The 27,581-nt window shown below is 42.1% G+C and overlaps 1 protein-coding gene across 2 annotated transcripts in view; it reads left to right on the top strand.

Annotated features, from left to right (window-relative positions):
* The first annotated feature begins 1,417 nt into the window (after positions 1-1,417).
* The window catches only part of syngr1b (synaptogyrin 1b), a 41,330-nt gene continuing 15,166 nt past the window's right edge, over positions 1,418-27,581 (top strand). Inside the window, exon 1 of one of the 2 annotated variants that reach the window (XM_033624720.2) lies at positions 1,418-1,898. In XM_033624720.2, coding sequence (XP_033480611.1) covers positions 1,797-1,898 — 102 coding nt within the window. In that variant the 5' untranslated portion in view covers positions 1,418-1,796. The remainder of the gene's footprint in view (positions 1,899-27,581) is intronic. The other variant, XM_033624718.2, reaches the window with a different exon arrangement.

Below are 27,581 nucleotides of genomic sequence, written 5' to 3'. Positions count from 1 at the left end.
GTAGGTTATTGGGGAGGAAGTGGTTATATTCTGCTATACCCCTTTTCACCAAAATTAGTATGTGTAAACTGCTTTTTTTTAACATGTGTAAACCCGCTAAAAATAGGCTATAGGCTCTTTTCCCATTGCCAGTGCATCAGTGCTTTGTACACGGGTCTGCAGCAGATAAGTATGCCCTTCTGTGTGCATGTGGGTTTTTTGGTGTGTCACATTCGACATCACAGACAGGCCAGGTCAGTAAACAGCAGAGATGAGCACGGAGGCCAGTGAAAATGTTATGGTGGTTACTTCTTTTTATATATCTCTGACTTATTCAGTCTCTCTTTCAAACTCGGCGCAGACTAATTGTGGTTAAGCATTGTTGCCAACCAGGGTTTCTGGTTAGATGGGGGATTCAAACCCAGGATGGGGGAGCCTATCTGTGTGCAGTTTGCATGTTCTCCCTGTATCAGCAAGGGTACTCCGGCTTCCTCCCACAATCCAGACATGCAGGTTAACTGGTGACTCTAAATTGTCCATGGGTGTGACTGTGAGTGTGAATGGTTGTCTGTCTCTATGTGTCAGCCCTGTGATAGTCTGGCGACCTGTCCAGGGTGAACCCCACCTCTCGCCCCCCCACAACCCCAACAGTATATGCAATTACGAACAATGAATGAATGAACATCATTGCAGAATTAGCTAAAATTAGCGTGTTCACCTAGGTAAAGTATTTGTATAGCATTAGTGTTGCGGTCAGAGCACTCGTCTTCCATGCGGAAGGTTCAAGGGTTCAAATCCTGCTGGGGTCGACGTCAGCAAAGGAAGAGGTTCCCACCGCCGAATCAAACGGGATCACAATAATCTGAGCGAAGTCCTCAATGAGGGTGCATCTCAAGCCAGTCGTAGACGGGAGGTTCCACACGTAAAAGTGGATTAATTCACCCAGGTATAGTATTTCCATCCATGCCTATCTGCGGCAGAGGCGATAAATACATATGACTCTGATTCTGGTTTGAATGCTGATTAAAACCTTTCCTGTTGCATCAAAGAGACAGACGTAAACAGGTGGTAGCAGGTTTTTTGTGCAGTGGGAAAGGGGCTTTATATATTCCAATGGTTTTTAGCTGATAGGTGGGTATCTACTATAAACAGCCAGAAAAAGAAATGGGTACATGGCTACACCCCAGCGACCCCCTGCTCTGATAAATAAAGTACTGTCCCTTAGTTGTAACTTTGAATGTCCTGCTCCGGTTGAGTCCACTTGTTTCCCAGGTCTCCTCCTCCCGCCTGCTGAAGGGAAAAAAAGCCCTCAGACAAAGCGCGTGACTCCTTGTGGCGATCTTGTGAGCACCAGCGCGCGCTGCCTTGATAAACACGTGCGCGTGCTCGCCGTGTGTTTTTACGAGGGGTGCTTTCGATGTGGAGCGCCCCGTGCGAGGCGTGACAACGGAGGCGCGTTCACGTGTCCGCCACCGGCTCCTGCGCTGTGAGAGAGAGCATCATCACAACACTGGCACAGCCCACAGCTTCCTCTGGCCGGATATCGCAGGAGGACGACAGGGAATTTAGAGGTTAAATTAAAAACAACAACACGAGAGACCAGGGAGGCTGTGCGCCAAGGAGCCGAGGAGAAACCAGCATCCATTCTTGCAGCAGGAGCAGCAGGAGGAGCAGTGGTGGTGTTAGTACAGAAGCAGGAGCAGATTCGAGGATTTTCCGTGTCGGTTGCCCGGTGCTCCGCACACCCTGTGCCTTTGAACCAGCAGCGGGGAGGAGGGGAGGACCAGAGAGGAGGCTGTGCAGAAAGGAGGAGGACCATGGAGGGGATGCAGGCATACGGAGCCGGGAAAGCCGGAGGAGCCTTCGACCCCGTCACCTTCTTCCAGCAGCCTCAGACCATTCTCCGCATAGTGTCTTGGGTGAGTAGGAGACAGAGGAAATTAAGTTTGTTGGTGGAGCTACAGAGTGGTTACACAGGCCACTTATAATTAATCTAATTATATGTCTAATTTACACGTGCATATGACAAATATAGGTTTCTTTTTTCTCTTTGTTTATCTCTGTTAAGGCCCCAGACAGGCTTCATATCAGTCATAAATAAGAAAGATTCCTACAGGGATTGTAGGTAGGCTACCAACAGCCATCACATCCTGCTTTATAGTAATGGAATCTTATTTATATATATTTCATTTTTATTATACCAAAATATGTCTTTTGTATTGCAATTGTATGTTTGTGAAACTGTACATGGAGTTTATATCAGGCTGATGTAGGCCAAGAATGGGTCCTGATCACTGTTTACTGTCTCCCAGGTCTCATTATATTCTAGTTAGCAACTAATGTTTAATATAGTGGGAACACACAGGCACTATGAAAGGATTTAATAATTTCATAATAACTGCACATCCTCCCTCCCTCAGACAGAGGAACTCTGACAGCAACAGGATAGTAAGGAAAGCAAACACATGGCTACAAAAAACTCAAAGTTGCCACAGATCTATGAGTTGCAAAGGAATAATATGATATCACTGCAAATTCTAAATGATATTAAGTATGATATGATCACTTTAAACTCAGGACTTGATTCTTTATTTCAGGAATCCTTCAGCCTCAATATGGAATACCTTGATTTCTCATTTATCTGCTCCTTATTTAAAAGTGAGTTTATGGGAGCAGAGCTATTCAACGCTGACGTTCACTCAGATGATGTTCACAAACACTTTCAGACGTCACACGTCACTTCTAGACGTCAAACACATGAAATGTCAAGTGATATTTCTGTTTAGTAAAGTGCTTGTCTTTGATTTTTTTCGTTGGTGATTGGATCAAGATTAGTGATCACTGACTGTAGGTTGTGTTTCCTGTGTGTGATTCCAACACGTCATCACTTTTGTAGTGACTGTTTCAGTATACCAAAGTTCCTAGGCCACTTAGTTTGTGAGGTGTCTTGTGTTTCTGTTCCTTTTCTGGAGATCTACAGTACTCACACGAGGCAGGGAAAAAGTTGAACGAGGTTTATTGAGAATACAAAAAGAAAAACAAAACAGCAGGCCAAGCCCTTCCAAAATTACATCTTGTATTCTCTCGTATTACCTGTTATTATACTTCAACTCTGCATAACACGATCACTTATTACGATCCAAACCAACACAAACTTCCCGTCCTCTTTTACGTACGACGTTGTCCACAATCCTACTCTCATGCGCACTAATCTGCCTTACGACGCCACACCTGACGAAAATAACTTGTGTTTAAAATATACAGAAACTGTTGTGTCAACTTAAACACCATCAGAACTTCTATGATATGTTATATCAACACAGAAATTCTTGCTTACAACCTTGTTTGCACTTCCTCTTGAGAGATGTGTAACATTGCTCTTGAAGTTAGCTGGTTTTCGTTAAATGCACACAGAAAAACAAGAAAACAAAAAGTCGGTTTTGGTTTGTGGTCCCGCAACCCTACAGTGTTTATTCTGTATGGTAAAGTGTAAAATATTAAAGGAAGGCCGTTCTTTACAGTCTCCCCAAAGTAGCACAGTTGGGATTATTTCTTATTCATGGGACTGTGTCTGTCGCTGCATGTCCTTAAGTAACGCCAAAGAGCCTTTCCAAGTATGCTGAAGGGATAAAGATGCAGGTGGATTCATGTGGCTACACAAGTTATACTTTGCAGTAAAGGGGAAAATGTTGAAGGCATGCAGGCTGTTGTAGACATGGTGTCACCAAGGCTGATCTGATCTGAAGTGACTTCCCAAGTTAAGGCTAAGAGACCAGGAAACATGACCAAATCTCATTTAAAATGTTGCTAAAAATAAACCATTGGCATTAAACAGATCCTGTGAAAAAACATTAACTTCTGCATTCTTGCATAAATGACAATAGTGGAAAAAGCAACTTCAAAATTTCAATCTCGTTAATCAGCTGTCAAACTAGGCAGCGCTGAGCAAACTTGAATCAAAAGTCTCTAACTGCATTGCTTATTTCTCGCCTCAGATGTATTCAGGAACATATTTTAGTGCACCGTTTAGCTGTAAAATGAGAAGGTTGGTCCAGCTGGTGGATGGTGCTTGGCCATGTTTCCAATATGGCGGCCTGGTCGCATACTATCTCAGTAGCAGAATCTTGATTCATATTTCATCAACGCTGCCGAGTTCAACAGTTTGATCGCAGTTCACGAGTTGTGATTGACATGATTGACAGCTGCGTCAGAGACTCCTCTGATCCTCTGTTGTTTTCGTTCATATACGGTGGATTCTTGCAGAGAAGGCAGAGGAGGCAGATGAATTATCCATCACATGTAATACTTTGTGGACAATGTGGACACAAAAACTGATTTTCATAAAAGTTGCTAACTTTAAAGGAAGCATTTGTTATTGGTGGAAATGTGTACAAAATAGACCAAGCTAATACTTAGGTGTACTGTAATGTTAGCCTGTGTTGGAAACAGGAAAGAACGTTGAATAATTGTAGTTTAGTCTTTAGGTAAGAAAAAAAGAACTGACTTTTACCATCAAGTATCGTAACGCTGAGGTTCTATGTGTGTGACTAAAGCTACAAGTGTGACTGATGGTGAACTTAACATCCACATAACACATGAGAGAAGTGTGAACATTGGTTGTGTGTCAGCTGCTTAACTCTGAACGGCTTATGAAGGAGAGTCATGTGGCGATTGGCCGAACCATGAAAGACTTCATAGTCATGTAAGCTTCAGCTGTGGTTTTCTAAGAGTCATGAGGTCAGGTCTCTGGTTGGGGATAAATGCATGCACATAGACAAAGTAAATGAATGTGATGAAGCATTTTGAGTTTGAATTGGTTTTATGTTGACATTGTCCACAGATACATTTCTTAATACTGGTAACCTAGAGTATGCTACATAGTATGAATAGTTTCTGGTGTTAAAGGTCTAGTGTGCAGGATTTAGTGGATATCGGCAGAAATTGAATATCTTATAACAAGTATGTTTTCTTTAGTGTATAATAACCTAAAAATATGAATTGTGTTTTTATTAGCGTAGACTGAGCTATTAAATCTATAAAGGGAGCAGGTCCTTGTCTACAGAGATGGCCATGTTGCACCGCCATGTTTCTACAGTACCCATGAACGGACGAGCCAAACACTGACACTAGATAGGACCATTTGTGTTTCTTTCAGTCAGCCACTGTAGTGAGAAGCCCCTCTGAAATGAGAGCATCAGAAAAACACTGGTTCTTAAACAGACAGAATTCTATCCGGGAGGAGTTTTATTTGGTTGAAATCTGCAATCTTCACCCATAGATATTACTAAATGCCCTAAAGCCTAGTTCACATTACACGATTTTCACCGTGATGTTGACGTCACAGAGGATCTTGAGAGCCACCTTGGGTCAGAGGTGAATCGGCAGATAGTCTGCCACGACGAGTCCTCGTGTGAACAAGCCTACGAGCAAGTTGCCCCCTTGTCTGGGACTGGGACTGGATATTTGGCATGCTAGAAAACTGGAGAAGCCTGACACGACTGACAAAGAGCATCAGCCAGTGAGAGGCGGGATATGTCCCACTTCAGTACACAGGAGGACGGAAGAAATGTGAGGAGGACAACCCACAGGATTGCTATGTTTCTAAAGTGGAGTTGCTTATTTGGGCTTTCTCTCTAAACGTCATCTTCCTCTATATATATCCATCTAATAAGTTATTCAAATGCACGATAGTCGCTTCTTTTGGGCTTATTTCCATAGCCCTGGTTGCTTGTTTCTCTCCCAAGATCTGGCAACACTGACAAGCTGGCAAGCAACAACAACAATGGCGGCGTCCACAGGATCACGGGGAGCGTGTTGTGTTTGGATTCAGACCATGGAGGCAGATCTAATTCAACACTGGGAAGAATATCCATGCCTTACGATGTGTCGTCTCCAAGTTTGGTGACGTCACCACACTATCTGGGGCTCTGTCGGCGAGGGCTCGGTGGAGAAATCTTGTGGTGTGCACACACAGGTCGTAACGCATGAAAAGCGGTGTTTTCCATAGAATTGGAATGACAGGGGTAGCTAACTTTCCTTTTTTGTCTATGTGTCCTTGTGTATCAGTCTGTGTCCACTCTCTAAATTTGGATTTAGAGTGAAAGCAGATCCTTAGACCCAGTGCAATTAACCATTAAGTTTTACTGCACCTGATGTGCTGCTGCTCCATCTGTGTCTAGAGCACGCTCTCTGCCCCCAGTGCAATGAATAACTGAATGGCAGCGCACCTATTGAACGGTCCAGCTCCAAAAATAGAAAATCAAAACACAGCGGCAGATGTTACAACTATGGCAGACCACCTCTAATAAATTAATGTGTGGGAAACCCTGATAACTCACTATATGCCTTTTTCATCATGGCATTTTCACAGTGGGTTAGCTGGATGTTATCAAAGGCTGCAGGTTATTATAGGGCATCATTATTGGCACTAAAAATATCAGAAAATGTAGAAACAGACATTCATGATCTCACTAGATGTCCAGAGTCCAAGGTCCAGGTTAAAGATATTCGATTTACATTGATATGAAACAGATGGTGTGTCTCAAATCACATAGTTCTGTTAGTACACTTCCATGTAGTATACTATGTGCACTATGTACTCATTGGCGTAGTGCGCGAATTTCGACAGGGTAGTGTTGTCTCAAACCAAACACGGCCATTGTGCATTTACTGGAAATGACGACCGCAAATTAGCTAGTTAGCAAACTAGCATTAGCGTTATCGTTCGCGGTACCAAATCATTACAGACGGCAAAATTAACCCAACAAACATACTGCTGGCTCATAGCCGACAACAGTATAGTGGTGCTTAGTGCAAAAAACGTGTATCTGTACAATGCAGTGACGTTCACGGTTGCACAGTCCTCAGCTGCCATTTCCAGTTTGAAAAGTGGCCCCTCCCCTACCGCTACGTAGACAAGATGGCAACCATTGAGGGCGAGAAGTGTCCATAGTTCCACACTCAACTTCTTGACCGTTTTGAGTGCACCATCCAGGTACTCATAGTGCACTGCATTTTTCCATACTTCTCAGTGTGAACACACTTATGCACTCAAAATATTAAGTCTAAGTACAGAAGTACGCGATTTGAGACACAGCAAGAGAAATACAGTAAATCTCACATTTTAGAAGCTGAAACCAGCAAATGTCAAGTGTTTTTTCTTCATGAATGCTTCTGTCTGTGTGGTGATACTGTTGGCAGGTGTAGTTCTGTAGAAAGACAATAGTTCCTGCTGTACATGAAACTGCTCACCACATGGTCTGTGATTTATCTTTAGTTAGCAGTCATGATTTCCGAAAAGAGACATCGCTGTTGAGTTTTTCAAATGTATTTTTTTGGCACTTTGAGCACCTCAAGCCAAGTGCCACCTAGTCCTATTACATTGGTGAGAAGGCAGACATCTCTACAGCCAATGTCTCCAAAACTCAGCAGCTCACTCTGAAACTATCTAGACTGATAAATAGACAAAATGTATGCATTTTTGATTTGGGCGTGAACTGTTCCTTTAAACAGTCATCAAATTTTTGTCAATAAATTTTATTTTAGACTCTGAGAAACACTATAGCAAGTTTTTACTGGTAAAAGAAAAAAACAGAACATATACAGGTATGGAGGGACTGTATGGGCCCCTGTGAGATGCCTTGCTTCCTAGGTGTCACCAGAGCAACATGTCTCCATAGTAACAGCCACGGCCTGAGTTGTGATGTTTTGTGAGATGGTGCTAATACTCAGTCTGCTGTGGGTTGTGGGGGAGGAAACTATCAGCACTTTAAACATTTGGTGATGGGGAATGTCAAGTGTGTGTGTGTGTGTGTGTGTGTGGGGGGGGGGGGGGGGGGGGGGGGGGTGACATGGATAGATTTGCATAACTGAGAGAGAGGGAGAAAGAAAGAGAGAGCAGTTTATGAATGGTGGTTGAGGGTTGTATGTGGAGGTGATAATAAGTGTGTGTGTGTGTGTGTGTGTGTGTGTGTGTGAGAGAGAGAGAGAAAGTGATTTAGCCTAAGGGAATCACTCCAGTATGTTTGTGATGATACACAATGGATGGAGGAGAGAAGAAGACTGAGCATAATCCCAGATGGAGGAGAGCCGCTTGTGTGTGATAATGATTTCTAAATGAAAAAAAAAAAAAAGATAACAATTGAATTGATTTATTGAATTAAACAGAACAGGGTCAACCTGACTTGCAAAGTTGAGATGCCGTCTTTTTGCCTGTGGTTGTACTTTTGATCTGTATTTAAAAGAGCATTCCTTTTGAAGCTTGGATCAGCACTGTTTTGCTTTGAGCATAGTTCTGCTGCTTTTCAAGGATTTGGGTTATCACCAGGGCAACTTAAAACACCTATCAAATCATTACGCACCTAAATGTGGTGTTTAGTTCTGCTCTGTGCTCTCTATTCCTCTGAAGAAGCATTTTAACTTTAAGAAGTTGACATGCCCAAAGTGGAGTTTGTTTCGGCCCATTGGGCGTATTTGCAGATCAAAGTTCAACACTTAACACTGCTAAGAAGAAAGTGATATTTGATCTCTGTGCGTGTGTGTGTCTGTCTTTGAAAGAGAAAGAAGGCTGAAGCAAATAATTGCTCACTCTCACAGTTACTGTCTCAGTAGCCCGTGACAGCCACCTTTCAGTACATTGATAGTAATGAAAGCATTCCTCCACATCTAACAGTTCATCAGAGGCTGCTTTCACTTACATCTGATTCTTGATTTTAACACTTTCTGACACACAAGCAACATTTCAAAACAGACTTGTAATAAACTGATATTTACAAGTTGATGAACCTGCCGAAGAAAAATACTCTCCTCTCTTTTTCTCGTTCATTGAAATGTTCTTACATAACTAACATGGGTTAACATTTCGAATTTAGCCGTGGTGATGAGCATTTCAGATGTCAGGTGATTTCGTAATTGGTGAGTAACTATTAGCAACGCACACACACACACACACACACACACACACACAGATACTGCAGTGCAGTGCATTCTCTCAGCTCTGTGTAAAACAGGAACACTCACACACAAACACTCACAGTTTGTTAGTGCCTACATGTCAGAATGCAGACACTGTTTGAAAGCTATTTTAATATGTGAGTTGCATGTTTGCATCGTATAAACACCTTTATGTGCTGCATATGTTTTCAGATCTGTGGTGAACTAAAGATGCCTGTCTGTAGCATTACACAATTATAATATATAATATTCATGTATGGATGTATTCATGGAAGGGAGCTGAATGGGCACCAGGTGACCTGGGCTAGTAGGTATTTGAGAGTGTGTTTCTGCGTTGTACTTTGTTTGATGAAGAGGGTGTGGCTTGAAAAGTCACCCCGGTGGTAATTTAATTAAATTGGAGCCTGGTCTAGTGTGCAGACTCTATTATTTGTCTTTAGCATTACACATTCACAAATGAGCCAAGAGCAACACCCAACTGTCTGTCAAATAGGATTGTTAATACATTTTGGCATTTGGCTGGTCAGTGTCAGTACGCGAAACTCTTCACTGACATACATCTGTAGGGGGTGGCAGGGGCTCAGGAAGAAGAGCCTATCAGAAAAACCCTTCAACGTGTAAGGTTCCCACCACGAACCTTACACGTTGAAGCGTTCTTGGGCAAGATACCAAGACATGAGATGCGTCACTGATTATCTGATAATGATGAGTGTGTTAACGTTTCACCCTCCTGTCTGGTACGGTCACCATAACTGTACATCCAAGAATAGACTCTGTAGGATTGTGACAATGGCAAGTAAAACAGTTGGCAAGCCACAAGAGCCCTTCAGCAAACTGTTTAGGAAAGGAAGAGGAAGAAAGCGAGGCGTATCTTGACACATAGCTTACATCTTCTCTTTAGCCAGTTTGAGCTCTTAAGTTCCGGGAGGTGCTATAGAGTCCCCCTGGCAACCAGAAATGTATTTAAAAAGTCCTTCATCCCGACTGCCATCAGTATTCTCAACTCAACCAAGTGACTGATGACTTTTAAACTACAGACAGACAATGACCTGATCTGTATTGCCCATGCCTCCTTCAAATGTGGCCAAGAAGAATTTGGAGGATGCAACAGTTGAATTCTTTGTGGCCCAGTCTATCCCAAGATGCATTCTGCGCTGGTGACTATTATATATTATTAAGTTAACTAACAGTTCTTAACTAGCTAATGGTTAAGTATTGTCAACGTTACTATTAGCGCCTCCGGTAGTGAATCATCTCCTCAAGTATTAAATAAAATTTAAAAAAAATAATAAAATAACAATCTCTGGGTCCATGAGCTAACCAACTTACTAGATTACTCCTTCTTTCGTCAAACATAGCTGGTTACTGGGCAACAGGAACACCAACGGGTCGGGCTGGTAAACTGGTGATGCAACCAGGAAATCCGTCACAGACCAGACCATCCCATTTCAGAGACCGTTCGTTTTGGCTGATGTGGTCTTCAAAGGATGTGGCCGACGTAGATCGGGAATGCCACGTCCTTCAAAGGCAGCAGTCCCTGAATTTAGACACAGCTATAGTCTATTTTGTTCTACTCTATGCTAAGTCAGTGGCACCTTGAATGGTAGCCATGGCCACCAGTGTGTGAATGGGGTAAATGGTGTCTTTAGAATAGCCTTATGTGTATATTAAAACAAAAGATGTGGTCATATCTGTTTTCCTTTTTTTGTTTGTCTTAAGTACAGTTGAGTTAAGCAAGTTTGTTGTCTGTCTGTACTTTGTTCATTTGCCTGATTAGAAGCATGTGAATCTAATTCCAGTCCCTGTTACATTAGCTACTGGTATCTAATTTGGGAAGGAATTTTTAACTGACAAATTACAGACATGGCAGATTCACAAGGGATTAAGATCACAGTCAACCTCCACAGTTATTACAAATTACCAGAGATCCCAAGGTAATACTAGTCCCATGCAAATAGAGCTTTAGACTTGATGTTGTCGAAGAAATCACTCAAAATCCTTTGTGTCCTTGTTGCTTTCTGGATTGGTTTGTTTAACAGTATACTAACGATAAACTTACAGACACAAGGAGACACCCAAAACAACAGCAGGGTAGCACATGTGGTTCAAGAGGTAGTGATCAACCAGTGTGCAATGCAGTTGTAATCAGTGCATGAGGCACTTTTACAGACAAAAGGACCAGCTGTCAGTTTACAATGATAAAGTGATGAAATCAAGATATAAGAGGAAATGGTAGGATGCTGCTTCCACACCATGTGCCATTATCACTATGCAAAGAATTGCCACACTGGGGTTCAAAACCTTTGATCATTAGCAACAGGATATAATTAAGAATAGTGTGCTTCTTATATTATCAGATATACAGTGTAGAGATGTCCTGAGACCACCCTATGGATCTGTATCTGTGCAGATCCAGGCATATTTTAATGGACTGACATCAGCTAAAATAAAACCCATCAAATAGAGTTGCAACGCTGCTCTTCTTTACAACAGGCTGTACAGTGGGAGCAATTGCTCCATATGGAAGTGGAAATTACAGTGTGTCAATGTGAAAAACTATTCGGATATAGGCCACACAGGAATACACAGATTGTAACTTGATAAAAGACCAAAATCAGACTTGGCTGTGCCTGCACTTGACCACAGATTATTTATGAGGGAAGAAACTCCACTTTGTAACGCCACTGTACAGTTTCAAATGGACTTTGTTTTTATAGTTTCAACAAATTTTTGAGAAGAGTTTCACATGTTCTCAATAGCTAATCACTTTACGTAAATGTCAGGAGTTGCATTCTCTGATTTAAAGGGGACCATGGTGCATTTCAGGCACATACTTGTATTTTAGGTTTCTACTACAACATGTTGACCTGCTTTAATGTTATTAAAAAGCCCAGTCTGCTCTGATTGGACAGCTATTCCAGGTCTTCTGTGGCTGAATCCAACTGTCCAGATTTCACCGCATTTGCAGTAGGGCTGACCCAAAAAATTCAAAGCTTCGAAGCTTTGTTCAAAGGTATTCTTTACTGGTGAGTTAAGGGAGAATAGCTATCATGTAATTAAAAAAGAAAACATCTCCGACAAGGAAATAGAAAGCCCGACGTGCAATGAATGGAGACCTATTATCCTGCTTGAACACAGACGACTAAATTCTTTCAACAATGTGACTCAAAATAATGATAAAATAGATTTTATTGATGTAAAAATAATATGCTGATGGTGACATTTTCCACCGGTCCGCTGCGCTCTGAGTCTGGTGTCAGTGACACATGCTGCTCTGAGTCGTGCATCTGTCTGCGCGCCGAGGGTTTTAATTTTCAGTGTTAAATTAAAAGTTAAACACTACTTATCAGCAACCAGAAGTGTTTTTTCATTTGTGAATATTTTTATCTTAATTCTAGGGTTGCAAGAAACTACCTTTTCGCCATAATTTTTAAGTTATTAACTTTTTGGACTTTTTTTTATTACTCACCTTCGCTCAGCTTCGATTTTCCAAAATGAAGTCGAAGGTCAGCCCTAATGTGCAGACTTGTGGACTCTGCGGGCACGTTCCCGGGAAGTCCGGAAGTGCTTAGCGTCGTCCAAATCCACAATTCAACCAGTCCACAAGGGGCCTCAAGTGGACTTTCTACAGACTTCCAGAGAGTCCGCTTGGGGTGCAGACTTCAGCAGACTTCACTGATTCAATGTCCCACAATTCGTTGCAGTACAGACGTGACGTTGTTTTTTCAACTGCCGAAAAAAAAAAAAACCCTTATGAATGTGTAAAATAGTTATTGATAGAAAAGGCACGTACATGGGATGTATATCTTACCTGCAGGGACAGACGAGTAGGCATTATCCATCCACTTATATGACAAATATGAATGTGACAGCAGCTATAGTTGAGTGTTTCCATGGCAACTAGTAAAACAGTCTTTAGGGCTGTTTATCCGCTTACAGTTTCTGCCCTTGCAGACTTTACGTGGTGACAGTGAACTCATCACAGCACATACAATTGAAGTCCGCAAGGGCTCAGTCCACAAGTCCAGAGGATGGGCATTTGGATTCAGCCTGTATCTCAATATCTCTGCACCATCATAGCAGCCGGGGAATGATTGTAACAGAGTATAGCGGCACTTTATACCATGACAAATCATGAATAAAAGCTTCAGAACACAACCAGCAGTAATATGATCTGAAATCAGAAGGAAATTAACAATATCAGCAACTAAGATTACATGTTTCCCTGACGTTAACATGTAACAGTGTACTTGCAGCCAGGGAATGACTGTACCGGAGTACATCGGCACTTTCTACAGTGAAAAATCAATAAAAGCTTTTAAATCAAAATCTTCACAGCTGGTCAGGTTCCAGCATGAATCTGAGCCGAAATTGGGGAGAAATTAACAACATCACCGACCAGGATTATGTCCTCCAATGTTAGTTAGTAGCTCCATATAACAGTGAAGACCACATAGTGTAAACACTTGGAGTAGTATCCCTGAAGCAGATTATTATATAAAGAAATCCGTCACAAGGGACTTCACACAGGGATTACTTTCACATACATTTACTGCATTATCTGAAATATCATATCATGCATGCATACTCTTATCATGATGGCCCACTAGCAGATGCAGACATGAAATAGAATACTTTTCACTGTATGTAATATTCATTCATTGTGCATAATAAGAAAAAGCATTTTGGCCGATTTGTTCAGGTTCTTTTGATTCTGCTGATGAATTGTAACGCCAATACTGGCTGATACTGATGATGTACCAATATTATCAGCGTGTTGGCCAATCCCGATAGTTCATTTTAAATATCAGACGATACAAAGACGTGCTGACATTATCGTGCATCCTTAATTAGAGCCAGAAAGAAGCAGGCTTTTGATTAAAACTTTCACCACTAATCTTGTACTCCACAGTTCCTTGTAATTTTGCAATATATGTACTTGAAGCTGTTGTGCTCATTTTAACTCACTCTAGATATCAGCATCAGCTTAATGCAAAAGTATTCACCATTTCACAACAATGACACCGGGGGAAAAGGACCAACTCCTTCATGTGTTATGATACGTTCATCACGGAGAGAGGACAAAGCTGTAGATGAAAGACAGGTTGGATCCTTTATAGAAACCCACTGGAAATGAGGGATTCACTGAGATTTGTATTTGAGCTGCTGTCAGAATCAAACACAAACATAAAGATGGAAAAAGGTACTTGTAAAAGGAGATAGATGTGACGGAGAAAAGCGACTACAAGTCAACAGTGAGTTAGCCGGACTGCTACAGGATCACGGCTGGAGGATATTATATACCGTGTATGTGTGCGAGGGTGTGTGTGTGGGCTTATTGTCTGCTGCAGCGTGCTGGCCTGGACTGGGGATACCTGATTGCTGCTGTCACCATGGCAGCAGCTGCTCATGTAATGAGAGAGAGGGAGAGTGAGACAGAGAGGAGACCTTGTCAAAGTACAACTCAAGGAGAGCCACTGCAGCACCAAGGGTACACAATGAGACAGACAGACATAATCAGAAGTCCAGGACATAGCGACAATGATATCCACACATTTACACTCTCTTCTACCCACTCGCTTACACACTCTGCTCTCCTCAACACACCCCTCCCTTTTTTTTTTTGCTTTACTACCCCTCGCCATTTGAATTTGGGAGGCAATTAGTGAGAAAATGAGCAGATGATTCCAGAAAACAAGGTTGCATCGCTGTAAGGAAACAGACGGGTTTCTCAATCTTATAAAGCAGAGCGTAACAAAATCAAGTGGGAGTAGAATTGCAATCTGGACTGGCCGTCATTATATTACCACTGCATGTGTTTTTAACAAGTTAAAAACACAACAACAACTTAGCTAAGTACCTTAGCTCTTTTCTTTGACAACTTGCGTTTTCATCCAGTCTCAATTTAAAACTAATAGTTTTTATTATATATATGCATAAACCATAGAGGTTAAAGTATCTCGGGGGTCTTGTTCATGAGTGAGATGGACAGGAGGTTTAGCACAGCCTTAGCAGTGATGTGGGCAATGCGCCTGACCATCTTTGCGAAGAGGGAGCTGAGCCAGAAGGCAAAGCTCTCGATTTACTGGTATATCTTTGTCCCACCCGTCACGTATGGTCATGAACTCTGGGTAGTGACCAAAAGAATGAGATTGTGGATACAGCAGAAATGAGTTTTCTCTGTGGGGTGGCTAGGCACAGCCTTAGACATGGGGTGAGGAGCTCAGAGATCCAGAGGGAGCTTGGAAAGGGTTGAAAGGGTCCAGCTGAGGTGGTTCGGACATCTGATCAGGATTCCTCCTAGGCGCCTTCTGGTTTTTCCAGGCACATTCAACTGGTAGGAGACTCCAGGGCAGACCCAGACCACGTTGGAGGGATTATATTCCCCGTCTGGCCTGGGAATGCCTCAGGTTTCCCTAGCAGGAGCTGGAAAGTGTTGCTGGGGAGAAGGACGCCTGGAGTATCTTGCTCAGCCTGCTGCCCCTGCAATCCGGCCACGGATAATCAGATGAAAATGTATGGACATAAAGCTAATCCCAAACAAAGGCAGGCTTATTAAAAACAAATTAAATAATCTCACCCCACAGGACCTGCTTTCGTGTTTTAGAAAGTCTTGAAGACTGAATCTGAATCTGAGACCAAACTGCTCATTAAGAATGATGTTTTGGGGGTGTAATGACAGTTTGGACTCACATTGTCAGTAAAAATCTGTCAGTTTGCTTCTTAAATGTGCAGGGGGCATATATTTTATTCCATAGATTAGTCTATGATTCAAAAAAGGAGAAGACTAACTCACCTATGCAGTATTTTTTCCACAGATGGTTTTTCATTTATTATTCGATAATGAACACACTGTGTGGAAGGCTACAGCCACAAAGACCTGGACAAACTGCAGTGCTAGGCCATGGTCTGATGTGCCCCTCTGCATGTGTGTGTGTTGCTAGTTCTAACACAGGATTTTGTGTGAGGTACAGTGTGTGAATACTGGGGTGACATGAGGCCCGGGCTCAATTGTCTGGTCTTTACAATGGATCCAAAAGGCCTTTCAGCCAGCACAACAGCAGCTTTAAATCATTCACAAGCAGCCAGACTGGACCGATATGATTTAGGTCTACCCAGTCGCTGTTTGGCTGTTTGAAGTGGTGCATGGAGCAACCACCCAAATTTAAATTTTAGAGAAAAAAAGGGGAAAGGTAGATAGAGTAAGGAAGGTAGAAAGAGAAGGGGGGATTCCGTTTGCGAATGCATGCACAGTTTCACAAGCATGTACACACACACACATGCACATGCACTTCTAGCAGTTGGCATACTTAATGTGCAATTTGTAAGTGACCCTCTGATGGTCACAAGATCAGAAACCCACGTGGTGTCCTTCACAGAGCCTGCTTTCATCACCACCAGGAGCCTTGTGATCTGTCTACGGATCAGAGGGGCGAGGAAACCTCCCCACACATACACACCTAAAGAAGTCGTATCTACAGCATCGCAGCAGAAAAGTGTGGGGGAGGGCGTGAAGGAGAGTCATATAAGAAACCATATCACATGCTCCACTTTTCACGGCTTCTAAGCAAGTGAGGAATGTTTAGGTGCAGTGAGTTCAAGCGTTCACCACATTTCATTTGTGCGCACTTCAATATTTATGTTATGTAAGGTATCCGTAAGTGCGTACATGTATCTCAGTGGGACGCGCACAGTAGAAAAATGACTGTTAAACCTTGCGATATGCAGTCAGTGTGCATTTGAAGGACATGCTCCAGCCCCAGCCGTCACAAACCCTTCTGGATTTCTGCTCGCAGCCGGAGAAAAAAGCTCAGTAATTCAATCTGCCCCCTGCCATGTGACAGCAAATATAATTGTGACCCTGAAGACGATGTGCGTTTTCAAACCCAACGAACTAGGTCATGCCAAAACCAATCCTTATTTCAAGTAAGGGCGTTTGTGTGTTTGGTGTTTGTGTCACTGGAACAGGCAGAGAAGAGGAGAGAGTGTGGAAAATAGAGGCCAAAGAGAAAGATCATCCCTGGTGGTGAGTTTATTTCCCAGTGGAGTTTCTCAGGGGAGCATCATAAAACCAAACTGTGTCACACCACTAAAAACTAGTGGCCCTGCAGGTCCTGCTGTCCTTGTTACAGAGGCTGACAAATTCCCCTCTGCATCCAAATAAAAAGCAGCGGGGGACACAGATGTACATGTTCCATAATCACTGTGTACACTGAAACACCAGCACTTCACAATACGAAGCAAACTGCTATCACAGTAAATGTGATTTGGGGTCATTTTATGCCTTCATTAACAGGAAATGAGTCGAGAGAGATGAGGAATGAATTGCAACAAAAGTCCCAGGCCAAACTTGTGGGTGGTACATGGTCAGCTCTTAACCCTTCAGCCATTAGGGCACCCCTTTTTGAGAGCTTTGACCGAACCTTATGGCCTTGTCCAGCAAAAGAAACATACTCAGTGTCATTTCATGACCTGAGCGAAACAGCTGAATCAACATTGTGAGATATCTCCGAAAGAACCTTTTATTCTACAGTTTACAGATATGCATGTCCTCGCAAACTCAAGAACGGACCTCTGTGCTTAACAGGAAGTTTTCAGAATGATAGTAATTAATTCATAGAAACAGACGTGAGGCTTGTGAAAGCTAACTCAGGTTGGCATTAACAACATCAAACATCTGCTTTAAGTTGTTCTGTCCTACTGCAAAATGAAAGAAAACAAGTTGCCGTTGAAATAATTTATAATTTCACACTGCTTCAGTGTTTGCAGTAACAGTTAGCAGCAACAATAGGTGCTACAGTCTTTTATTACAGATTCACTGACATGTTTTAATCGGTTTACCAAATAAATGGAAACAGTTCCTTCCCATTATTATAATTATAGGTCCAGTGTGTAGGATTTAGTGGTATATACAGGCAGAAATGCAATATAATATAATGTATGTTGTTTTAATGTATAATCGTCTGAAAATAAGAATAAGAATTGTGACCTAAAGTTTAGCTGGTTGTAATCTGCATTCCTCACACTAGATGTCACTTAGCCCATAGTCTCGCTCACCAGACTTTTCTCAAAAAAAGAAAGGTCTGGTTGCGCCGACTCTCACTTTGAGATTGGAGAAAAAAAACGCCCCGGCTGCTTGTACTTCTTTCAGCCAATCACAATCGTTCTGGGCGGTGCCACAGCAACGGTGCGCTTGCAAAAATATTGCCGGGGGGAAACAGGTTTTGGTGTAACACGCCCACAAAAATATCACCTACAGGACGCGAACCATGGCAGAAAAATGGCTACATCCCCGCAAGATCAAACACCGCAAAAGTTAGTAAAGGACGTGTTGAAAACGGCTGAAAACTGCTACACAACCGGAGGTGGTAGGGCGGGACTTCAGCGGGTGGCTCGTTCCGCCCAATGAGAGGCTGATCTATGCAGCGAACGTCCGCCCGCTCAGACTACTTAGCCCACCTAAATCTTACTCACTGGACCTTTAAAGGTATAATATGTAGTTTTTCCACATAAAAATGTCTAAAAACAACTAAACCAATATTATATATTTTGTTTAGTTGTGTACTTTGATTTACAGAAATGTTTCCAACAATTTTTCAAACCCAGATAAATATGAAATATTAATAAAAGTTACGGACCGTGTCATTAGGTCGCATGTCAATGGTGACGTAACTCCAGTTACCATAGCCATTAAATGAAGGAGAAGAAGAAGAAGTAGACCGGATGAGACGTCAGAGAATGAATGTTACTGTTGCTAGGCTAAGCTAACTCGTCATGGATCATGATTACGCATTGACGGTTGCTGCACCTTCTGACACCGAAGCTGTCCCGGTAAACAAGCTGGTAAAATGGAAACGTACGGGTCAACCAAGCGATCCCAGAAGAATTTGGGATAAGAAGAGAGCTAAATCAAGGATAAATATTGGTGTGGTGCTACACCGGCCGATGGACCTCATTTGCATAAAGTGAAACATAAAGTGAATATAACTTCAGTAATATACCTCGTCCATGAGCATTTCTCTGCTGCTGAAGCTCGCTCTGTCAAAAAAAACTGCCACGGTCGGTTTCGGTTTCACGGAGTGAGGAACGTTAGATCTGTATCTGATATATAACTACAACTCCCATGATCCCACGCTAGTTCGTGACGTCATCCAACTCCGTCTTCTGTTATTGTTTTGGTTTGAGACCCCTAGCGGCAGAAAATGACATATTGCACATTTAAGTGAAGTATTCACCTTATTTTTCATGGAAACAGAACGCAGCCAGCTTCCGTTTTTTTTTGTGCGACACTTCCGGTCCAGCACTCTTGACCACTGTGTAAATGGGAATCGCCTCGCACAAAACACGGAAGTTGATCACTATTTACTTCCGTGTTTGAAAATAAGGTGGATAGCCAGAATCACGCATTTGCCCTGCAACACTTTATAGTCTGAATAACATGCATCACTGTTAGAACCTTTTGTTATTATTAAAATTATTAATAATTTGGGGTGGGAATCACCATAGAATCCACTATATGATATTATCACGATACTTAAGTCACGATTCAATTTTATTGTATTAATTCTTTCCCCTATCCCTATTATTCATAGAGTGGTTCCCCACATCAAGAAGCCAATGGGATTTTTCCATTGGATTTTGGGATTATTGCAGAAAAAAGGCTTTGTGGCAAACAAAAGTTTATGATAGGTACATGTTTAGTTCAGCGAAATAGTCTTACAAATCCTTTTGTTAGTTATCAGGAGTTAAACGCTTTATAAATATTTCAACTTAATACATGTCATGAGTTTGTAGTAGTGTGTTTTGTCATGTCTGCTTTTTGTTAGTTTCTGCCACTTTATGTGCAGGTTTGTCACAATACATAACAATTCTCACTTTATTTCACTGTTGTTTCCTATCTATTTATTTGGCATTGAACCTCTTGTTACTAAATATGTTCATTATTTATAGTATACATTTATGTCATTTTCATTGGCAATTTCTGTCAATGTGGGGTTTTTTTTTGTCTAGTTGACCTATACCAACATATCATGTGAGCTGTGTCACATGACCCTCACATGAGCTGTTAAACTGCACACGTGTTTCCAGTGCATTTTACACTCTGATGAAGACTTTCTAGTCAAAACATGTTGGTGATCCCGGATTTTTAACACAGTCAGAGTGCCTCGGATGCATTTTTTGACCTGCGTGTACTACAGACTTTTACAGTGAGCGAGCTGGCTATTAACTACAGACTTTAATTCAGGCATCTAACCAAAAACCCATTCAATAATCCCATTAACTTCAAGCCAGTTGAACCAGAAGTGCAGAGAAGCTAACAAATTTCAATTTTTTAGGGGAAAAAAATCAGCAGTTATAGCTCTAGTTTTAACTGCATGTAGTTGTTATGAAGTAAATAAGTAAATAATTTTGTGCATGATGAGTGTATATGTTGTTTTTAGGTAAACAATGTAAGAGAAATGAGCATAAATTAGCTTGTTAGTTAACATAATATTAACACACTGTTAAGATAACACTACCTGCTCCTACTATTCCTCTATGCTTTAAACACAGAGCCAAAAACCCAGCATGTCTGCGTCTGTGGGAGGCAAGAAAATATAAGCTTAAAGAAAAAAATTAAAGAGGCAAGAGAACAAGTCAGATAAAGATATGTATATGTATCTCTAACATATGTTTATTAAATGTCTACTCTGAGCACACAAAACATGCTGACATCATGTGATCGACTCCGTATGAGCTTGACTTTGTGTTTTCTGACCTGACTCTGGAAGTAAGACGGGCATGTGAAGCAGTGGACAAACTGTGCGTGCGTTTGAGCTGTACATGGTTGAGTGCGTGCGTTAGCGTGTGTGTAAGAGCGCGCTCATTTTTCTCAAGAATGCTCGTGGGCAGAGGCAGGGCCAGTAATGAGGGGAGATGGGAGAAGACGAGAGTGGAGGGAGCGAGCGATGATGCAGCCGGTCTAAAAATAACACCTCCTCCATACCCCTTCTGCCCCCAACGCTTCCCTCCGCTCGTCCCCTCTGCAATCCCGCCGCCTTTTCCTCCATCTCTTCATCATCTCTCTCTTTAATGAAAAAGGGCTGCAGGTAGATGGAGAGGGGATAGAGGTGTTAGTGTCCTCCTCCACACATCCTTCGTTCCATGGAGAGAGGAGTGCGTGAGGCTCAAGACGGACCAGAGATCAGAGAGGCAGAAAGGGGACAGACGGAGGGAGGGCGAGGGAAACAGAAAGGTTGTGCATGGTTGCTAAGACAAGACACAGACTCCAAATGCCAGCTCATGTTTCCTCCCTACATTGTGTAGACAGCTCTCCATTGACTTTGTCTTTAACATGAACATTAGTGATGTCTGTTTGCAGCCTAGCACAAAATAATAGTGTATTATTGTATACAGTAAGCTACCATACTGAGTCACTTGTGTTATTGCTGATTAATACGAGTGACTCAGGGATTAGGCTATGTCATCAGGTAGTAAGATTCATGGCTGTCAAAACTCACAGTGATGCCTGCTCTTCCCCTACATTTAGAGAGACAATTCAGGCTGGAATTGCTCAAGAGAGCTAAAATATGTAGGGGAGACCGGGGTTGGTTGTCACAGTGCTTATTACAGCCACACTAGAGGGCGCTGTAACACTATGTTGTTGAGTAATTTTTCATGTTGGTGTTGTTTTCGTATTAAAAGCTTGTAGGTTATCAGTTGTTAATAGATCAGATTCATAAAAATTCAAAGGTAATAGCTTTGATTTGAGTCAACTTTTAGCCCGCAGGCTAAAGCCATGTGGTAGCTAGCTTAAAACGTTTGTCAAGAGGTCAGCTGGGGACGGTCGTTTCAGTGCTCTGGGGGTTGGTTGTCATGTGTGACAGTTCAGAAGGACAGTCAGCATGGCAAACATGTTATGGTCCATATGTTCTCAGGTGTTTTTGATTGCACATACACACACATACACACACACACAAACACACACACACAGTGTTGCTTTAGTTCCTCAGTAGAAAACAATGTTGCATCCAAACAGTTTCATACTTCAACCTAGGCTGTTTGACATTTTAACAAAAGTTCTGGTTCATAATAGGTGCGTTTACATGGAGCCATGTATTCCTTTTGCATTCGGGTTGGAAGCCCTACCTGAATAGAAATGCTCCTTGTAAACACCTCAACCCGAATGAAAACAGCCAACCCAAAAGAAAATCTAATTGGGTGCACAGGGGTGGAATATTCCTTTTCAGAACACGAATGGAAGAATTTTTCTGTCTTGTATACACCTCCTACCCGATTACAGCCATTCCGGTCTTTCTGCGCATGCTCGTTTCCTTGCCCTTCTGGCGCGATTACGTATACAGCGTTCATTCCATTCGCCACAGCACGGACCTCTATCTCCCTTCTTCGACCTTCTACCTCCCTTCTCCTCCTCAACAGACGAAGCATTAGCAGAACAAGGTTGTTGTCGTACTGCTGCTTCAAGAATATAAGCAAAACAAGCCTGAGAAAGGCACTAAGAATGGCGTTGTCAAGCATCTTGTTATCCAGAGCGAGGACTACAGTGTTTTCTTCCGGTACACATAAAATGCGCCCCGCCCCCTATCCAATCAGAAACCTTCCCTGCCCCAAACCTTGCGCAGACCCGAATAAAGGCGGTTAAACTGATCTCCCGTGTAAACCCTCATTCGGAATGAATATTTCTCATGTAAACTACCTGGAAAAACTTTAATTCCGAATGATTTCATTCAGATTTATTTCATTCTGAATGAGAAGCCATCATGTAACCGCACCCATTGTGATGGAGATTAATCTTTTCCAATTCCACTGTTTCATTTAATGTTATATTCATAATGAATTGTTGTAAAACAATGGCCTCTTCATTACAGAGGATAATTCAAACAAACACCTGGATGAAATTTATGGTAACACAAGGGGCTACTATGATAGAGATAAAACTAATTTGGTGTTTCTGTCTTTAAAAAAACTAAAAAGTTACTCATTTTTTATTTTTTCATTCTTTTTCCTGAAACCCTTTTGATAATAAAAGGGACAACCAACCTTGTGATAGGGTTCAAATTCAAATCTCCGCTTTGCTAGGCTAATTTATACAATGTAAAATGCCATAGGCTTGTGCTGATATCGTTAGCAGTAGGGCCGTAACGGTACATGTATTTGTGTCGAACCGTTCGGTACGCGACTTTTGGTTCAGCACGACCCTGTACCGAATTATTGGGCACAGGATATTATTTTATTTTATTTTGTTTTATTTTAATTCAGTTTTTGCGAGCCGAACCATTTAAAATATCTAGTTACCCGACGGACATAATTGAGTGACGGACTGAGTCCGACCATAAATCTCCGCTTTCACTTTGTGCAACGCATTCTCGCATTTTGACAACATGGCAAGTGAGCCTGACGAACCTGAAGACCCACCCGCAAACCTCCGTTTGGGAACACTTTGGTTTCAGGGTAAAATACGAAGATGGAAATAAACAAGTTGACAAGACAAAAGCAGTGTGCCGACATGTATGTACTTGGAAACACGTCTAACATGCTAACGCATCTAAAGCGACACCACCCGAGTTTGAACGTTAACCGGCACGACTAGAAAAAGCAATCTGGGGCAAACTACGATATCGTCGTTGTTTAAAAAGAAAGAGCGTTTCCCTGACCATCGCGCTAAAGAAATAACCAACACCACTGGAGTTGAGTAAAATTGTTTAAGCTGCACTTTAGATATAAGCATGTTTTGTTTACTGCACTTTAACAAAGTGGGAAAGCTAAGTAAGTTCCTAGTAAAACTGAATCTCAGCAGGTTTTAAAGCTGACCAGCTGCACTATACTTTTTATTTTAATTGAGTAAAACTGTTTAAGCAGAAATTTATATTTATATTTTTCATTAAAAAATGTGTTAAAAAAACAGCAGGATTTTATTTTTCACTTTTATATTTCTATTTTCATTCAAACTGTGAAAAAGCAGGATTTTATATACAGTACAGGCCAAAAGTTTGGACACACCTTCTCATTCAATGCATTTTCTTTATTTTCATGACTATTTACATTGTAGATTCTCACTGAAGGCATCAAAACTATGAATGAACACATGTGGAGTTATGTACTTAACAAAAAAAGGTGAAATAACTGAAAACATGTTTTATATTCTAGTTTCTTCAAAATAGCCACCCTTTGCTCTGATTACTGCTTTGCACACTCTTGGCATTCTCTCCATGAGCTTCAAGAGGTAGTCACCTGAAATGGTTTTCCAACAGTCTTGAAGGAGTTCCCAGAGGTGTTTAGCACTTGTTGGCCCCTTTGCCTTCACTCTGCGGTCCAGCTCACCCCAAACCATCTCGATTGGGTTCAGGTCCGGTGACTGTGGAGGCCAGGTCATCTGCCGCAGCACTCCATCACTCTCCTTCTTGGTCAAATAGCCCTTACACAGCCTGGAGGTGTGTTTGGGGTTATTGTCCTTTTGAAAAATAAATGATTGTCCAACTAAACGCAAACCGGATGGGATGGCATGTCGCTGCAGGATGCTGTGGTAGCCATGCTGGTTCAGTGTGCCTTCAATTTTGAATAAATCCCCAACAGTGTCACCAGCAAAACACCCCCACACCATCACACCTCCTCCTCCATGCTTCACAGTGGGAACCAGGCATGTGGAAACCATCCGTTCACCTTTTCTGCGTCTCACAAAGACACAGCGGTTGGAACCAAAGATCTCAAATTTGGACTCATCAGACCAAAGCACAGATTTCCACTGGTCTAATGTCCATTCCTTGTGTTTCTTGGCCCAAACAAATCTCTTCTGCTTGTTGCCTCTCCTTAGCAGTGGTTTCCTAGCAGCTATTTGACCATGAAGGCCTGATTGGCGCAGTCTCCTCTTAACAGTTGTTCTAGAGATGGGTCTGCTGCTAGAACTCTGTGTGGCATTCATCTGGTCTCTGATCTGAGCTGCTGTTAACTTGCGATTTCTGAGGCTGGTGACTCGGATGAACTTATCCTCAGAAGCGGAGGTGACTCTTGGTCTTCCTTTCCTGGGTCGGTCCTCATGTGTGCCAGTTTCGTTGTAGCGCTTGATGGTTTTTGCGACTCCACTTGGGGACACATTTAAAGTTTTTGCAATTTTCCGGACAGACTGACCTTCATTTCTTAAAGTAATGATGGCCACTGGTTTTTCTTTAGTTAGCTGATTGGTTCTTGCCATAATATGAATTTTAACAGTTGTCCAATAGGGCTGTCGGCTGTGTATTAACCTGACTTCTGCACAACACAACTGATGGTCCCAACCCCATTGATAAAGCAAGAAATTCCACTAATTAACCCTGATAAGGCACACCTGTGAAGTGGAAACCATTTCAGGTGACTACCTCTTGAAGCTCATGGAGAGAATGCCAAGAGTGTGCAAAGCAGTAATCAGAGCAAAGGGTGGCTATTTTGAAGAAACTAGAATATAAAACATGTTTTCAGTTATTTCACCTTTTTTTGTTAAGTACATAACTCCACATGTGTTCATTCATAGTTTTGATGCCTTCAGTGAGAATCTACAATGTAAATAGTCATGAAAATGAAGAAAACGCATTGAATGAGAAGGTGTGTCCAAACTTTTGGCCTGTACTGTACATTTGTTTCATTCAAAAATTGTGTAAAAAGAGTTAACTGCTGTGGTGGTATGTTTTAATAAGGTTACCCATAAGTAAAAGATATTTAATAGTTGTCTATTTTTTTCTTTACTGTACCGAAAAAAAAAAAAAACCTGACTTGTGTACTGAGGTACGTACCGAACTGTGATTTTTGTGTACCGTTACACCCCTAGTTAGCAGTTTTGTCAGTGAACCTTGTGAGTTGTAATAGAGCAGCATTTTGCAACGTTACCTTTGTTAAATGTTGCTGTTGTCTCTGGCTTCATGTGAGTAGAGGAAAAGTCTGCTAGCCGCTAGGCTAATTTAAACAATGTAAAATGCCATAGGCTTGTGCTAAAAACATTAGCATGTTGTATTTGTCGGAAGAATGTGTGTGTGTTTTGTCTGTGAATGCTGCAAGTCATAATGATGTCGATTTGTGTACTTGTGTTTGAAATTGTTACTATTACGCCATGTTTAATGTGTTTTGAATCAACCAAACTTTACAGCGCTTCACAGAAACCCTGATGCCGACTAGTGGTTTGGAGGTGTAACTGCAGAGTGACACAGACGCCACCGCACAAGTAAAAATGCTCAGCCACATGCATAGGCTCCAGCGTAAGTTCTGTATAGAGCTGACACACAGGTATAAGTCCCTCTTAGAGGTACAAATACAGTAACAAGCACACTGGTTTTTGCTGGGCCAACACTGGGATAACGCAAGACATGGACAATGGGGATTTTCCTCAAAGGGTGCTATAATATCAAAACAAAGTGACTTGATTTTCAACTTTTTCCCCTCGCACAGTCAAATGGATTGTATCCCAGAATTCTCAGTCTTGAGATAATGAAGTCGGTGGAAAGTAAATTTAACAGACTTACAGTATATTCTGCCTCGGTTGGCACTTCAGATGTTGAGTACTCTGTGTCAGCAGAGAAAATGTGGTTCCCTGGGTGTGAAGCAGACAGTGGAAAGAAGAGCTTCAACGCAGATAAAGACAGAAAGAGTGGAAGAGAGAAACTGTGCTGTAATCCCCATCCTGACTGACATCCCCGTTCCCTCCCGGCCTGGTTGTTGGCCTTCATGGTCAGGGCTGTCAGTGGAAGTACAGTCTATTGTGTGCTCTCCCTTTGTATCGCTGTCATTTATCATATAAACACAGACACAACAGCTGGGTAAACTATCCAAGCAGCTCAGCAACCCAAGGTTCACTCCTAGCTTTCTGTCTCTCTTTTACTCCCTCAATGGCATACACACACACTACACACTGCGCACACACACACACACACATTCAGAATCCATCAGTCACCACAGCAAAATCCACACACAGACTGCAGACAAACATAAACACGCTCAGCCTCGGTCTTATCCAGACAGAACTGGCTCCCTAGAGGTTTGGTCTGAGGGTTTGTCAGTTGGATGGAGTTGTCTGATCCGCTGTTATCAACTGAAGTACAAAGTCGACTGCTACACTGCACTGCAGGGTGGAATACTAACACCGTGGGTGTCTGTACGTGTGTGGTCTTATATTTTATGGCCCCGGAAAGGGTGCTTCCGTGATGCTGTGCTGATTGGAGGAGAGGAGAGGAGAGTGGGATTAGATGGTATCTTAGTAACCTGCTCCTGCTATTGACTCCATTTTGTAGCCCTTTGTGTCTCTACTCCTTGAGGCAAAGGCAGACAGGAGAGGAGAAGGAAAGAAAAGAAAGGACAGAGGAGAGAGGATGAAAGGAGAGGAATGCAGAGGAGCGTGAAGGATTGAGGGATCAGATGCTATCATAGTAACCTCTTCCTATGGTATGATTGACTCCATTTTGTTGCCACCGCAGACAGACTGGCCCTGTCCGGAGAAAAAGCTCTCCATCACGTACTTGCAATTAAGAAAATCAGCATTATATTTCAACTGGCTGCCATGCATTTTTTAAATTAAACGCTTGGTTGAAAAAGGATTTCACATGGCCAAGAGTCACAGAGGACCATGTAATCCAGCAGTTGAATTAACACTGGAGCAATTACCACCAAAACCGCACTGATACGATAAAAAA

The sequence above is a fragment of the Epinephelus lanceolatus genome, chromosome 3 (assembly GCF_041903045.1).
Source record: "Epinephelus lanceolatus isolate andai-2023 chromosome 3, ASM4190304v1, whole genome shotgun sequence".
NCBI classification, from domain to species: domain Eukaryota; kingdom Metazoa; phylum Chordata; class Actinopteri; order Perciformes; family Serranidae; genus Epinephelus; species Epinephelus lanceolatus.
The sequence above is the reverse complement of the archived record's forward strand: the minus strand, read 5'-3'. Positions and strand labels throughout refer to the sequence as shown.